Raw genomic sequence first — 17,410 nt, forward strand, 5'->3', positions numbered from 1 at the left:
GTTTTATACCACCAACAATTTACAATTTATAAGGCGAAATTTGGGTGAGCCGAAATGGCGCTTTCCCAAAAATTGGCGTGTAATGTGGTACGCAAACGTAGGCTCATTTGGTATAATATACCATTTAACCCGAATAATAACCAGATCAGTTTTACTAAAGAAAATATTAAATACCTTTTTTTAGAATTTATCAATTTTATTAATAAAAGATAAATGGCTTCTCAAAAGATAAAATAAAATGCCTCCTTGGCTCGTTGATATTGTTATTGGAAATATCAAAAAAAAAAAAAAAAATATCAAAAACTTCAATTTGTGCAAGACTCGCAAATAAAAATTGAATTTTATTTTGGGACTGCAGACGTTATGAGCCCAAACCGTATCGTACTGTAAGCAACCACTCTATTCTGATATATTTCTTTCGTCCTACCATAACTTTTCGCAAAAGGAGCAAATTGCTCCGTCTGGAGGCATTTCAACAAAATCCCCTTGGTTCGATTCTGCGTAGACGATGCTTACTTCGGAGCCACTGGTTAATTCTTAACATTCAGCTTTTCTAGCTTACGCTGCTGGTTTTTTGAAGGTTCCTTTTTTTAATTTTTGGCTTCATTTTTTTCCGGATCTTCCGAATGCTCTCTTCCAACTGATTCTTATATGATGATTTTGTTAAAACTGTCGCTTTTAACTTTCTTCCTCTTCCGATAGCAGCTGGCTTTCTAATCTTTGGCAATGGTAAAATCTGCCATTGTGAAACGACTCCTTTACTGGTTGATGCCACAGGTTCTGGAGAAGTCACTCGATTTGTATTATATGTCGGTAAAGTAAGAGTACATCCAGTCTCCGAAGTTGCCTTATTCGGAAACTTCAGAGTTTTTGGCAGTTACGTGCTCATACATATCATTTGCAGCAATATAGTCTGCATCAGTACAAATATTTCGATCGAATGGGTATATACCAGTACATCTGAAACCGATAACTGCAACCTGGCCAGTCTTTGCAAAAGAGACCAACTAAATCGAACTGAGTAACTTTTCGTCCATTTTCTCTCATAGAAGCTCACTTGGACAACATGAAGGTCCTTTGTGATACCACATATAATAAACTAACGGTGACGTAGATATAACTACTTAGAGAATCGTTGCGTAGCAACGATAAAGTTCCTAATGATCCCGATCTCAACCTTGGATAGCTCCTCGGGAGATCCAAGTGAGTCGCGACCAAAATAATTTCGCCTAGTTCTGGCAAGAGCTGGGCAATCAAGCATAAAGAGATCTCCCATAAAACGCTTTAATTCGTTACTGTAATTAGTCTTGAGTGGGATCATGAATGCTCTGCCTAGCGGTTGCATTTTATGAGTGGAATGTGGAGGCAATGATATCATCACCACTCAGTTATCGCGAGCTATGTTGATCACTTCAATATTTATTACTGTAGTGTCCATCTAAAATCAACATTATTGGATCTATTTCTAGGTGTTTGAATATTTAAAATAAATTTTACATAGAGGGCAGGATTAAATCGTCATTTTTCATTACAAAATCGTCCATCGTCATTCTAGTTTAAAATCGTCAAAATGACGACGGCGTCGTTAATCTGTCAACGCTGCTTGCAGATGCCGTTCGGAGTCGGCATAAAACAAGTAGGTCGCGTCCCGCCAATTTGTAAGAAAATTAAAGGAGCACGACGCAAATTGGAAGAGAAGTTCGGCCTAAAATCTCTTCGAAGGTTATCGCGCCTTACATTTAATTATTTATATGGCAACATAGGTACTTTCATACAAAGCTGTCGCAACAACTTTTTTTGTTCATTTGACTACTAAAACGGTCAATTACGAATCAACGATTTGTGCGCAGTTGATTCAACATCTTGTTGCGATGGATAAAAATTTACAGAAATTTCGGTTGAATTGACCCGTATTTCGGTTGATTTTACCAGTATTTTTCTTTCAGTGAAGTCAAATGAAATAGTTTCCAATTAAATTTAACTTTTTTCTAGTCAAATGAACATTAAAAATCGAATAAAACTTTGCAAGACAGAGGATTTTCATTCACTGACAAACTTTCCATGGCAGTAATACACGAAATAAATGCCGAGGTGCGACCCCGTTTAGAAAATTGTTTCTAAATTTTTGATATTGCTTTGCCCGGGACTTGAACCCAGGATTTCGGGGTAGGCAGAGCAAGCTACGTTTTACAGTATAAGGAAAAATCGAAATGTGAAATCTGAATTTCACACGTGTCCTGTAAAAACAATTTATTTTTAAAAAAATATTTTTTTTTCGAATAAACGTACTTAATTTTTTTTTGTTATTTTAACAAACCTTGATACAGTTACTACAAAATATAGTAATTTTTTTTAAATATAAATAGCATTATTCAATTACTAAAGATTTGTTCTCCAATGATGACGGAGCTTTGACACTCCCAAATTAAAAAACCTGGACGGGTTGCTTTTACGAACTAAGAAAAACGGGGAATAATTCAATCCCCTTCAGCGAAAACTGTAGTAGAAAAGTACATTTAGTAGTATATTAGTAGCGATAATAAATTTGTAAATGCCGACAGATTTTGGGGAAAATAATTCATTTCCTACTAAATATTTCGGGAATTGATAGAGTTGTGTTGGTTTGGTTATTCTTTCAGAATTTGTTTGAAGAATGCCGTACGTCAGAATTTTATTCAAAAATACACTTTCTCAAAATTTGTTTCAAAAACTCCTTATCTGATCATAAGGCTCAATGCATTTTGGCATAAGAGAATGTTAATGAAAAGCATTCTGAGATAAGGCGTTCTTCAATCTAATTCTGATTGATATACATACATAGGGCGTTTTTGTGACAAATCCTGAAATAGGTAATTTTTAAAAATTATTTTGAGGTAGGATGTATTCGAATTTCTTAGAACTTTATATTCCGGCATTAACTTTGAAAGAACAGTTAAGCTTTTGTGCGGTCCTGCTACACAGGGAGTATTTACCTTTTTATTTTGAAATTTCGGAAAGCTCTTTTCCCTTTAAGTATTCATGGAAGTGTTCCGGACAAACCGTTAGTTTAGAATATTCAGAACACGTTTGTTTGATACTACCTCACGAGGACCGAATATTCCAAATAAGTATATACATAATATTCCAAATATAAAACGATTCCACAAATTCTTAAATGGAGACCAATGCTCCGAACATACGGAATGAATATTTTAACATGTTTATGGCATTTCCATTACACATTTTTACGTGAATCGATTTATTTATTTATTAATCTACAAATTTAACAATTAATCAGACTAAATATAGTAACGGATTTACTGTGCATAAGCATACAAAGTGAACAAAATTTATATTACAAAATACGTATGTATTAAATAAGTTGTCGGGATGGACTGTGATACCGCGCCACGGGAATTAATTATTAGTGCTGTCGGAATGAACATGTTCCGAGCAGCTGATGTATATTTACGCTCACTAGAGGGCTGCGTTGTCTGGGAGTTTGGAAAGGACGTGATTCCAAGCCACCAGCCCCAAATTCTGTGGTCACAAGGCTTAACAGCACAAGTCCATTTTTAGCAAAATTGAGTTATTATCATGGTTGACTTCTCCTTATTCGATTTCATATTGTGTCAAAATTTTGTGAAGATCACTCCAATAGTTAACGATATATTAAGAAAAAGCAAACAGTTCTATTGCAGTTTGCATAGGGAATTTAAATCTTTAAAATGCTCTCCTGAAAAACGCACTTGTGCTGTTAAGCCTTGTGACCACAGAATTAGTGGAGCTGGCGATAAGAGTGGGAGCCCCCCAGCGGGTTAGGGCGTCAGAATATACCCGCGGTAGGTATGCCTGTCGTAAGAGGCGACTAAAATACCAGATTAAAGGGGCTGTGTAGCGCAACCCTTCAGGTTGCCAGCGCAATATATAGCTTCTCCAAACCAAATTGTCAACCTCACATATCCGCGGCGAATCCTGTTTCACTAACAGACAAGGCTCTGGCGACCCCAAGATCCTCATGGAACTTGGGGGTGGGGGGAAGGATGGCCTGAAGGATGGTGGAGAGAGATAATGCGAAGAGAGTAGACGCGTTTCATTTTCGCTGCAATAAAATTTAATTATAAATAGTTCCACGTCACAATAAATAATTAAACACGGGAAATTTCTTTGTGAAGCAATTTACAATCGGTGTGCGCCATTCGGTTACAAAATCATTTTACCATTTCCAACAATATTGTGTATAAAATATTTTGCTAATTTGTTGACATATCAGCATATAAATATGGCATCAAAAACTACAACAAAAACAAGATCAACACGGCAAACGACTGTCTCCCCACTTCTCACTCCAACATTTACAAAGGCTTCGAAAATTGAGAGCCCGCCGCCTACTTCTAGTGAGGTTTCGCGCCTAGAAGCAAAATTAATTATATGGAAGGAGAACATGATGGAGGAGATGAAGGAGTTTATAAGGGAATCAGAGCAGCGGTTATTGCAGAGAGTTGGTGAGTTGACGGCAGAGATCGCTAATTTGAAGAGCAGCTACAACGATATGGAAAAGAGGGTAGCGGTAGCGGAAACTGAGTGCAAGCAACTTCGATCGGATGTCAATGCACTGAGAAGTTAGGTGGATGAATGCCAAAATAATGCCATACTGACAGATATATTGGTAAGTGGAGTGCCCACAACGACGAATGAAGATTTAGGTGAAGTCTTCACTAAAATATGTCGCGCAGTGCAGGTAAATCCGCCATCTATTCGCACTGCCTTTCGTATTCGAAAAAGCAAGAACGGTAGCTCACCTTTAATAATCAAATTAAATTCACCCAATGACCGCTCTTTGCTTTTAAGAGCAATAGCTAACTTCTTAGCGATATTGAATGCAATGGAAATGGAAAAATATTTGTGCATGAGTGCCTTACAAAGCGTAACCATGAATTATTGCAGCATGCTCTGCAATTAAAAAAACAGAAACGGCTCACTTCTGTTTTCTCACTGCGTGGAGATGTGTATGTACTCGTCAACACAGTGATGCTGTAAAAATTAGTGATAAAGAGAGTGCTGAACGAATTGCAGGAAACAACGTACCGACAAATGAAGCGAACGATACACAAACACCCTAGCATACTGCTTTGTTTAGTTTTAATGCTTAATATATTATTTTATACTGGCACTATTGTTTCTCTTCCCATTTCACACTCTATACTCTTTTTCACTTCCACGTTTAAAACTTTCATCTGCTGCTCTGTTGATATCGTCTTGCTTGTTTATTTTGATTATGTATGAAGTGAATAACGATTGTACTGACAGTGGGCAGGTAAGGTGTATCTTGAGTTAAATATGTAAAAAACATCCAACATTCAATGTGTGTCATTTAAATACTCGCAGTCTTACGGTTCATAAATTAGACTACCTTTCATATGTATTTGCTGATCTAAACATTGACTTAATTTGTATTACCGAAACGTGGTTCAAATCTGGCGTTGAAGACCATTCTTATTCATTAGATAAATATGTATTGCTGAGAAATGATAGGAAAAATAACATCCGTGGTGGTGGAGTTGCTATATACTGCAAACAATTTTTGAATCCAAAAGTAATTTATCGCTCAGACCATACCAGTGAGGTAGAAAGTATATTTATTGAAATAGGCGATGCTCGGACTAAGTGTTTTGTGGCTTGTGTATACAACCCCAATAGGTCAAATGACTTAACATGCTTATTTATTAAACTCTCTGAATATGCAATAAATTATGAACATGTCATCATCTGCGGTGACTTTAATATTGATATCCTTAGTAATGATTCCCGCAGTAAAAACCTTTTAAGTAACTTTCAGGCAAATGATCTGTGCATTGTGAACACATTCGCGACCCGTTTTTCTCCAAATAGCAAGGCAAGTTTACTCGATTTAATATGTGTTAACGATGCCAATAACATAAATCATATTGACCAATTCCCCATGGATGTTATTTCTGACCGCGAAATGTTATTTTTATCGTATGATCTGAAATTCAACGTAAAAGAGCCCGACTTTGAATTGACCTTTTGGAACTATAATGCTGTAAACCTAGATAAGCTAAGTAATGACGCTGCTTTTCTTGACTGGAATGGATGCTTTTCCTTCTCTAAGTTAGACGAAAAGTTGGAATATTTTAATAGCCTTGTCAATCACCTTTTTAATAGATATGTTCCTCTAAAAACCGTTAAAATCCAAGGTCATAAAAAACCATGGTTCTCAAATGAAATTGTGAAGCTTTTAAGAAAACGTGAGAAAGCTTACAGAGAATGGAAGCAATTTCCATATGAAAACAAATGGGAAGCCTATCGTCTTTTGCGCAATCAAGCTACCTTATGTATCCGGAATGCTAAGGTGGCATATTTGAATAATAAATTTAATGCAAATTTGCCTCCAAAAATGCTATGGAAGAATCTTCGTACTGTTGGAGTAGCCAAAAAAGATAATATTCAATGCAAATTTGACCCTAATGTCATGAACTCACACTTCCTGAATGGTAATATAAGCGATAACAGTGTAAATTATAATGATGATCATAACACCAGTTATGAACACAGTAAGATGGGTAGTATAGGCAGAAGAACAAATATTGATATTGATGTTTTTGACTTCTCAGTTGTAACCGAAAGTGATGTCTTGGATGCTATATTTGACGTTAAGTCTAACGCTGTTGGAGTTGATGGCATCAGTATACGATTTATTAAACTTATACTTCCATTTGTTATAGCTTCACTAACACATATTTTTAACTTTTCAATTATGTCCGGTGGGTTTCCAAGTCAATGGAAAATAGCTAATGTTATCCCTATTCCTAAAGTTAAGTCTCCATGTTCTTCCAAAGAATTTAGACCAATTAGCCTGTTGCCAGCCTTGTCTAAGGTTTATGAGAAGCTATTAGCTAAGCAGATAATTGATTATATATATAAGAATGACTTACTATCTGAGGACCAGTCGGGATTCAGGAGAGGACATGGTTGCGCTACTGCCATGCTTAAGATTCTTGAAGACATACGCCCTGCTTATGACCGTAATGAGCTTACAGTACTTGTACTTTTAGATTTCTCACGAGCTTTTGACACAGTTGACTTCAGAATACTTCTTCATAAGCTGGAAATAAACTATAACTTCAGCTCTTATGCTATAAAGCTAATCCAAAACTACCTCACAGCTCGATTTCAGCAAGTTCAATGCGGTGATAATGTCTCAAACTTAAAGCTTATAACATCTGGTGTCCCACAAGGATCTATTTTGCGTCCAATATTGTTTACACTTTTTATTAACGACATAGTTCCTTGTTGCCAAAATGCCAAAATACATCTCTACGCGGACGACACACAAATATACTTGTCACGCCCTATTGGGCTTACCGAAGACTTGTTCGTCAGGCTGAATGAAGACTTATCACGCATAGGAAATTGGGCTCACAGAAATAAGTTATATATGAATGCAACGAAATCTAAGGCGTTAGCAATATCAAGCGCAACATGTGACTTGAACAGCCTTCCTGAAGTTATACTTAATGAAGACAAAATATTATTCCATGACGTGGTCACCAATTTAGGCTTCAGAATTAACTCTAAATTAACTTGTGTGGACCATGTTAACCTTATGGTCGGTAAAATATATAATACCCTTCGAAATTTGTACAGAACTGCCTATTTACTACCACGTGAAACAAAAATGAAGCTGGTCAAATCTCTTATAATTCCTCAAATTTCTTATGGGGAACTTATATACGGTAATCTTGATTCGTCTTCAAATAATAAATTGCAGCTTGCTTTAAACAATGCTGCCCGTTTCGTTTTTTCTAAGAAGAAATTTGATCATATCTCTTCATATGCCGTACAAATTCTCGGAAGTAATGTTAATAACTTCTTAAAACTTAGAAATCTATGCTTCTTGCATAAGCTACTTCATTCCAAAAATCCCTCTTACTTATTTGAAAAACTAAATTTGTGTCAGTCCACTCGGACCCTAAATCTATTGGTCCCTAAGTTTAAATATACAACATCCTCAAGACTGTTCTTTGTCAGTACAATCTGTCTATGGAACTCACTTCCCTCCAAAACAAAAACTATTAAAAAAGCAGGATGTTTCAAACTAGCAGCATTTTCTTTTCTTAACTCTTAAGTTACTCTAAATCTTTAAAGTTTTAAGTGAATGTTTGATAATATATACTATTGAAAATTTGTAAGTATTTAACTTTTCTGTTTTTATATATGCTTTGTTATATCTTTAGATGAACAAGTAAATTTCTTTTTGTAACATTTATTAGGTTTGTATAATTACTTAATCGGATTGATGTACTGCCTAAAAGGCGTAAGTCTTCCTGGTACAAACACTTAATAAATAAATAAATAAATAAATAAATAAAATAATGTGGCCACATAAATCGTTCTCGAGATGGTCGGGCTAGCACCTTAATGGTGCTGTGTTACCGGAGCATGCCGGATCTGTATCCGGCAAAGGAGCATCACATCGATAACACTCCCCAAAGCCTTCGGGGAGCAACCTTATCGCTACAACACAAACAACAACATAAGAGTGGGAGGTTGGAAAGGACGTGATTCTACAGAAAAGATCGCGAGAGGGGAAATTGAGGCGGCCTCGCGTTTATCATACATCACCCAGTGCAATATCATATATTTGATCCCGACATCGGCCGCAGGGACAGTGTGTTAGAACGGCATGGCTTATCTGTCCGGTTAGGCGAAGTAAACCTAGAAACCATCAACACCTACATCCCTCCTGCCACCTGTTGCCCCAGTGGATATCGCCCTAATATCAGAGCCTTACTCACTGGCGATAATCGCATTATCTTAGGCGATTTCAATGCCCATCACGATCTATGGCATTCAACCCTGCAGGCGGACAGCAGGGGTGAGATGTTGGCGGATCAAATAGAAGAAACGACGTTCAGCACAATAAACGGAGACGCTCCCACGCGTATGGTAGGAAGCTGTCACAGTTCGCCAGATATATCAATCGTGAGCGCAGGACTCGTAAACTGCGTCAACTGGCAGCCGATGGTAACATTGGCATCCGACCACCTGCCTATACTTATTTCGCTTGAGCGAACCGCCGACTTCATCGTCACCGAAAAACGCACTTTCATAAACTTTAAAAGAGGAAAGTGGGATGAATACAAATCCTTTACAGACAATCGCTTTGCTGCCCTCCCTATCCCGACTGATGCTGGCCAAGGGGAACGTGCTTTCCGCAAGGTCATTGAATCCGACTCGGCTCGTTTTATTCCCGCCGGAAGAATTCCCGAAATTCGACCTCATTTTGCGGCGGGGGCCGCAAATTTTGCGAGAGAACGTGACCTTATAATAAGACATCTCCATCCCGGTGACCCCCAAATAAGGGATATAAAGCAACGCATCAGATTGCTTGTGGATGAACACAAGCGGGCAAAATGGGAGGAGCATTTAAGTGGGTGTAACCTCTCTGCCGGTGTGGGTAAGCTTTGGTCCACCGTAAAGTCCCTATCGAATCCGTCTAAGCATAATGACAAAATTTCGATCACCCTTGGCGATAAAATGCTGTCGGATACGAAAAAATTCGCGAGCGCTTTTTGCTGAAAATATATAATGCATTCCACGGCTGACAAAGTTAGACGGCGCGCCAACAGACGCGCACATAAACATAAATTCAGCGCATCGCCAATTACCATCACCGCCAAAGAAGTTGCGGATGCCATCGGCCATGCTAAACCATATAAAGCAGTAGGCCCAGACGACATAGCCATTCCGATGCTTAAAAGCCTAGGTATAGGGGGTTTAAAATATTTAGCACATGTCTTCAATCTGTCCCTTTCCACCTTTGTCATCCCCGAAATATGGAAAATGGGCAAGGTGGTCCCGCTACTAAAATCTGGAAAACCAGCTAACATAGGAGATTCTTATCGCCCGATATCTGTCCTATGGCCAGTAGCCAAGACACTTGAAGCCATCCTGCTCCCCTGCTTTAAAGCAAACTTGCAACTAGCCTATCATCAGCATGGCTTTAGAAAACAGCATAGCACAACCACCGCGCTAAATACCATTAGCACCCAGATAAATTGCGGTTTAGATCAAAACCCCCACCATAGAACAGTACTCGTTGCGCTAGACCTGTCAAAAGCTTTTGATACGGTCAACCATGGCACGTTACTGCAACACCTGGAAGGCATCGGTGCAATTTGGGTACGCAACATCCAAACCAAGAAGAATTAAAAAAGGGGTGCCACAGGGTGGTGTCCTATCCCCACTTTTGTTTAACCTAAAGATAAAGAAACGCTCATTACCACTTACAAAGCAATTGGCCAGCCGACTGCATGCTACGCGTGCCCGATCATCTCCCCGGAGTCATCTCCATAAGCATTATGAGGAAATACTGCACCTGAGAACACAGCCGTATGAAGCCAAAAAACACAAGCAGGTCCTCAGTGGACTTCTCAAACAGGCGTCGGGCCTCTATGCCAGAAATTGCCCGGTAAATCCTGTACTCAAAAAACAATACCAAAAACTAGCAGAATAGGAACGCACACTCCCTAGGGAAACACGAGTCACTCTAGCTCAACTTCGATATGTTTTACTAAAAATAACACACCTACCATCTCCCTACGTCGCTGTAATGTAGGGAGCTGAATAAGTTTTAAACGGCAGGAAGGGAGGAAGAATCCTAAAGGGGTAAGCCCTTAGCGCAAAAAGCAGGAATTGCTTTTGAACCTATTATAATTGGTCGCAGTGGATCTGATAACGAAGGTTCCAGATTATCGAAGCGTATACCAATGTTGGCCTCACAAAAGATATGAAGAGAGTTTTAGTAATATATGGATCATCGAATTCTTTAGACCATCGTTTGACGAACGCCAAAGTTCCTTTGTCTCTGTTCACGCAACTTTCTATATGCAATTTAAAGTCAAGTTTAGGGTAGGATTTGCTAGTCGAGTTTTTGACGTTCAACGATGAATTTTAAATTGGTTAAAGTTTCGTGTGTTCATTGATGACACGAAAGTGCACGATTCCTTGGTGTCCGTACTTTTCATGAAATTACATATGTTCAGCCACATTAATAGATAATGGCATAGTTAGTAAATTCATCATAAAATTAAAAAAGTTGTTCTAAGGAATTATGCAGTTCAGTACTTATAGGATATTTGTAAACTGATTGCTTCCTGTTTCTACTTCGAATATTTTTCGAGAAATCGTAAAGAAACAACACAGTTAACGGATGTCAATTCGATTTGGGAGCAAAATAGCTGCAATTGTCAAAAAATTTGTCAGCCGAGCAAACCTCCTGTGATTGAATCATATATAAATAGTTTTACTAAAGTTTCACCTGACTGAATGGTGTCCCGTACAAATGGATGGTTTTTTTTTTTGTGATTTTTCACACACATATTCAAATTAGGGCTGGGACTATCTGCATATTCGAATATCCGGAGATCCATATGGATATCCGTTGACACGGATAAAATCCGGACGGCATGGATATCCGGTTAATATTCGTTTGTGAGACTATCCGGATATCCGGACTTATGAAGATCCGGTTAATAACCGTATTTTTGGATAGCCATTGAAAGCACCAAATTGATATACCATATATGTTTATTTAACATTAATAACAATAAATTCGTGGGGCATTTAAATCAATTAACAGTGAATAGAAAAAGGATCGTATTGAGAAATATGTAATATGATGTTAAACTATTTTCTTCTTGTTCTGGTGTAAGAAAACAAGTGCCGCTATCATTTCCCGACTCAAACAATTTCGTGTGAGACGAACTACTTTTCCAGTACTTGAAAATACCCTTTCAGAAGCTGTTGAAGTGGCAAGCACCGCAAGAAATCTTTTGGCGATTTTCGACAGATTGGGATATATTTTTTCATGGTATTGCAACCAATTGCTGGCACTGAGATTGTGGTTTATTTGTTCTTCGAATAATTAGCGCTGAAACTCGTCTTCCTCCCTTGTGTCACTGTCATTATCATTTAGGAATATATCCATGGCCGTAATATCACTGTTTTCCGGAGCTTCTTCCTGGGCATTCATATAAGCAGTACCCATTTCTTTGCACATTTTTTCCACATGATTTTGTGCGTTCACTCGAATGATTGAAACTCATTACCAGTTTGGAAACCTTTTGGATGACTCCACAACATTCCGGTAGTTTCATTTCTAAATTAACACTCAATTGAAGTGTATGTGCACTGCATGGAGGACTGGTTATGTCAGGACTAAAAACCCCGAACAGCATTTGTTATATTTTTTCGCGTTGTGTACAATAGTTGTGACTTTTTCTTTGATATCCCATTCTTCTATGGCATCTCGAAACGAGTCTTTTAAATCCTCAGCTGTGTGGCTTTCAGTCATTTCTTCGGTGAACAAATTAAAAGAGCAAGGAGTCCATTTAGAATCTAAATTATGAGCTGTAACTCCCATATAGGATCGGGTGGGTCTTGATGTCCAGCAATCAGTGGTCAAAGCTATATCAGATGCTGAACTGTGATTTTTCTTAACTTTCTCTATTTCAAGTTGATGCATGGATTGAATTCTAGCGGAAATTGTTTTGCGACAAAGAATTACATACTCTGGTTAGAGGACATTAACAAACTTCTTGAATCCATCACATTCCACCAATGAAATAGGCAATAAGTCAACAGCAATCATATTAGCCAAGGCTTGTGTTATTATCTCTTGACATTCTTTGGACATATACTTATTGCGAACAGTTTGAGCTACGCGTGATATTCGAACTTTCTTCATTTGGGGTTCTGAACATTCCGAATTGAGCATCAAAATTACTTTGTGATGAACAGCTACTCGGCTTATATTCTGGCGCAGATTCAGATAGAAAAGCTGCGTCTATACCGTTCTCTTGAAGATGGAAAAACTGATAGTTGTTCCATAGACTTGATGTCGATCCTGTGTTTTGTAGCGTTTTTTCACAATATAAACAAATGGCACTGTTCTTATTTTCACTTTTTTGGTAATGATCCCAAATCTTGCTGACCATTTTAGCACTCATTATTAGTTTAAATTGACGCTTTGTGAAATTTTTGATGTTTGTGAAATTGGTGCTTTTTAATTTTTGACGTTAATTTAAAAATCTACAAACATATTTTGTGAATAAATTTTCGATGTTTTCTTCATTCAATTCTCATATGCAGATATTCAACTTTTATATTCCAGTATTCGGACATACGGATATCCGGATTTTCCATTTACGAATCCGGATATCTGGATAGGCGGATTCTTTGAATATCCGGTTTATCCGGATAGTTGGAAAATCACAGTTCACAGCCATAATTCAAATATTTCAAGAGCATTTACATTAACTACATGTAGAAATGGCTTTTTGAAGGTTGCATAACTTCGTTGTTATTGGTTCTAACTCTATAAAAATATAACACAATCTGTGAAAAAAAAAAACAGTTTTCAAAAGTCCGTTTGCATTCCGGTCTTGTCTTTTCGCGTGATTGGACGTGCGGTGTCATCCTCGGCTCAACGTCAATTTTCGGGCTTTTTTGCGTTGAGTGGAAAATTAAAATAGGCCTCAAGGTTGGCTTCTGTGCTCCCCTCGGGCTTTTTGGCGGAGTTAGGAGATGTGATACCTCCCTGACCGGAGTCCATTCCTAACAGGAATCAAAAATTCGTTGAAAAAACATGGCGTATAGCCACATATGGCAAACAATACAACAATGTCTAGTGAACGTAAGCATGCTCTGCCACACCTCGGATGGGACGCATTCTATTTCAAGAAGATGAAATTGTGTACTTACTTTGATCAAATGTGCTTGGATTGATGTAGCTGATCAAATCTTGGTCGGACATGGTAGTCAAATCCTGCGGAAAAGGTGTTTGAATAGGTACAGCTCCAACTGCAGCGCCAGGATGTATGCCTGCGGTCTGTTGAGTAACAATAGCACCATTTGTGGTAACTGCAGCAGCTGCTACGGACTTTTGCATTGAATTTTCGGTGGCCAAAGCAACGATAAGAGATTCTTGTGGTGCGGTGGGCGGGCTATAGTAGAAAAATATATCATTGTTATTTTAATGATAAATAACTAAGAATCTTAATTTTGATACTTACATGGCCAAAGCAAATGGTGATTGTACTTCAGTGACCGCTGCAGCTGCTGCAGCTACTGCTGCTGATTGTGGCACATCAGGGTGATTTAAGAGCAAGTTCACCAATGGGCTTGTATTGCCATTTGAAGCGACTGCTGCCGCTGCTGCTACTGCAGCTGAGCCATTTATTAATGCTTGTACAGGTGGTTGAGATTGTGGCTGAGTTTGTTGTTGCTGTTGATGACGAAGATGATGGTGCTGCATTTGATGTTGATGAGAATGCTGTTGCTGCTGCTGTTGTTGTTGGTGTTGATGTTGCTGCTGTTGATGTTGTTGTTGTTGCTCTTGATTCGATATTAAATCAGCAGCAGCTTTTATAATCATATTACTAACAGCGGTAGATGTGGCTACAGTGACAGGTTGCGTAGCTGCCTCTTCTGGATTAACGCTAACATTATCCCCCACAGTACCAGCGGCATTTGGTGGACTCATTATAATATTGCTGAGTGCTAGCGCGGCGACAGCAGCATCTTGTTGTGTTGGTTGCGGTTGCATGGCAATATCATTCAAAATCGAATTGGCCATGGTTACCTGATGTGGTGCCATTATATTTGGCACAACAGCAGTGGCAGCACCATTAGCTGAACACAAAATTGTGGATGGTGAAACGGCAGGATTCATTATCATTTCGGTGGAGATACCGCCAGTCGGGTCATTAACCGTAGCGCCGGTTGCTGCACCAGCGACATTAGCATCGGTTTCGACTACTGCATTCGGTGAAACGGCTGTGGCATTATTGCCACCTAAAGTGGCAGGCAAGAGTTGTTGCATTGGCAAAGCGTTAAGCACAGCGGCCGGCTCAGAGTTCAATATAATATCTTGTGTAAGTGGCGAATTATGTCCATTTAATGAATTTTTTGGAGAAACCGTAAGTGTGGCTGTCAAGCCTGTGCGTGGTGAGGAGCCGCTTGAACAGCTCGAGTGCGACGATGAGTTACTCGAAATAGATAGACTGCGTTTGAGTACAGCTGGTTGCTGTTGGTGTTGACTATTAGCTTGTTGCATCATATCACCAAAGTGATTATCAATAACTGCGCCAACATTGTTACCGCCAACACCGCCATAAAGCGATTCATCTGCAGCTGCTGCCGCTGCAGCAACAACAGCCGCTACGGTCGGATCATCAGCTACTGCCGTCGATTTGGCTAAATCTGTTATAAATTTATCTACAGCAACTGCTTGTTGTTGTTGTGCAACAACTTTAGCAAATTCTGTCTTAACAGCCAATTCAACAGCTGCTGCTACAGATGGCGGCGTCGGTGGTACCACTGGAAATGAAGCCATGTTATTCGTATCGTACATCATTGTTTCCATGCTGTTGCTCTCACGGTTATAATGCGTATGAAATTGCATTGCAGTTGGACTAATGGGTGTGGCACCACCTACACCACAATTGGCCATAACGGCATCTGACGTTTGTATTGTGTCAGCCATCGAATTTTGTGAAGTCTCATCGATCAACTCCGTCTTGAGTGTATCAGCAACGCTGAGATGTGCCGCTAATTGTTGATCGGTTAACATGGGCGTAGCAGTGGGTAGCGAAGGTCTTCGTACACCCATTGGCATTTGTGTTGTAACGGGTGGTGGCATCATACCCGAGTCAATTTCATGTTTTGTTTCTGTGGCAGGCCAAAGTACGGCGGATCCATCAGCGCCAAGTTGAGCAGCTGATCCACTTGCGCCACCAGTTGCAGTTCCAGCCATGCCTGGCACCAAACCATTTGATGTATCCATAAATGTAGTAGCATCTAAAAATATATATAAAACTTTGTTAATAACGCCCAGATAGCGGGTAAAGAAGAGGTAGCATTTCGTTTTATAATGCTGAGGGGGGAATGTGAAATAATAATTCAAAAAAAAAAAATAGTATTTCATTGAAAACAATGGACAAACATATTTAGTTACTCTTGTTTTTGTTTTTTTTGCAAATATAACGAAAACTTAAATATATACATAAGTGCTTATGATCTAAATATTATTTGTTATAACTTAAAACTATTTTTTGCTGATTTTCTAAAGACATGTCTATAAATCATTTTAGTTGACTTTTGATTTTATTATAAATTCAATATTTTTTATATTCATCAGCCAAACGCTACGTGATAAGAAATTGTGTTGTTACTAAGGAATGTTCCGTAAATTAATAATACCTCGAAGTTTATGAGTCAGATCATTATGGGTAAAGCGCTGTTAGAAAGTGTGGTCTATTCTGCTTTCTCGATTAGTTTTTTCACCGTAGTTTTTATAGTTTTCGCTGCATCGCGAATTAAAGAACAAGAGCATGAGAAGAAAGTGTACCACAAGTTACCACAGTAAAAACAAATATTTTTATTTAAAAGCGGCGTCCTCTTGGCAAATACCAGAATTTTTCTATGACCTAGCTTAATTGCTATCTCAAGATCTGCCAACTCTGCCGTCCCTAATGGCTTGAACCTTGACCTGGCGAGCGCAGGATATGAACAGAGAACGTGCTCAACCGTTTCATCCTGCAGCTCGCACTTCCTACACCTGCTGTTACTGACGAGGCCTAACTTACATATAATCATGCGACGCCAGAAGGCAGTGCCCAGTTTGCATACCCAGTGTAAACCTTAAGTCTGCTCTCTTCAGAGGTATAAACCACTTTATGAGTCTAATATAGAAGGTTTTGCAAATGATCTCTTAGAAATTTTGCAGCCCAGCGTTTTTGTCCGCGCCTTTCCTGCTTGATGAATCATATGCAACTCCTGCCTCCTTTTTTATTTCTCCCAAGCGGATTGGCACGTCTATCGTCGATTCAGCGAGTGCTGCACCCTCCTTTGCCAAATCATCGGCCTTTTCGTCATAGTCTACCCCTTTATGACCGGAAACCCAGTATAGATGTATGTTCATGGCCGTCGCGAAGCCTATCTAATGCTTCTTTGCATTCAAGGTCACTTCCTGATGAAGTACTGTGTGAGATTTTTGCTTTAATCGCCGCCTGACTATCAATATATATATTGACGCGACTGTAGCTTAAGCACTCTTCCTCCAGAATTTCTGCTGCTTTCTTCGCGGCTATAATTTCCGCCTGAAGGACGCTTCAGTACTCTGCCAGCCTGTAGGATCTACATATTTCTAGATCGACACAGTAAATAGCGGACCCGACCCCTATTAGTTTGGAACCATCCGTATACAAATTTATGTTCTGCTATTTCTGCACCCTAACTCCAACCCCCGCAGTTAATAATAATGAATAGTACATATTTTTAAAGACTGGTAATCGTAAGGGTTTTCCAAAAAATTAAAAAAAAAATTTTCCGAGGATAAAAAACT

The 17,410-nt window shown here is 38.9% G+C and overlaps 1 protein-coding gene across 7 annotated transcripts in view; it reads right to left on the minus strand.

Moving 5' to 3' along the window:
- Window positions 1–17,410, minus strand: part of NFAT (NFAT nuclear factor) — a 284,245-nt gene that overhangs the window by 12,281 nt on the left and 254,554 nt on the right. For all 7 annotated transcript variants that reach the window (XM_067785265.1, XM_067785263.1, XM_067785261.1 and 4 more), the window contains 2 exons: window positions 14,079–15,864; window positions 13,768–14,009 (listed from right to left, as the gene is read on the minus strand). In XM_067785265.1, the coding sequence (XP_067641366.1) occupies window positions 13,768–14,009; window positions 14,079–15,864 (2,028 nt within the window). The remainder of the gene's footprint in view (window positions 1–13,767; window positions 14,010–14,078; window positions 15,865–17,410) is intronic.

Source organism: Eurosta solidaginis, chromosome 4, assembly GCF_040869045.1.
Source record: "Eurosta solidaginis isolate ZX-2024a chromosome 4, ASM4086904v1, whole genome shotgun sequence".
In the NCBI taxonomy this organism is placed as follows: domain Eukaryota; kingdom Metazoa; phylum Arthropoda; class Insecta; order Diptera; family Tephritidae; genus Eurosta; species Eurosta solidaginis.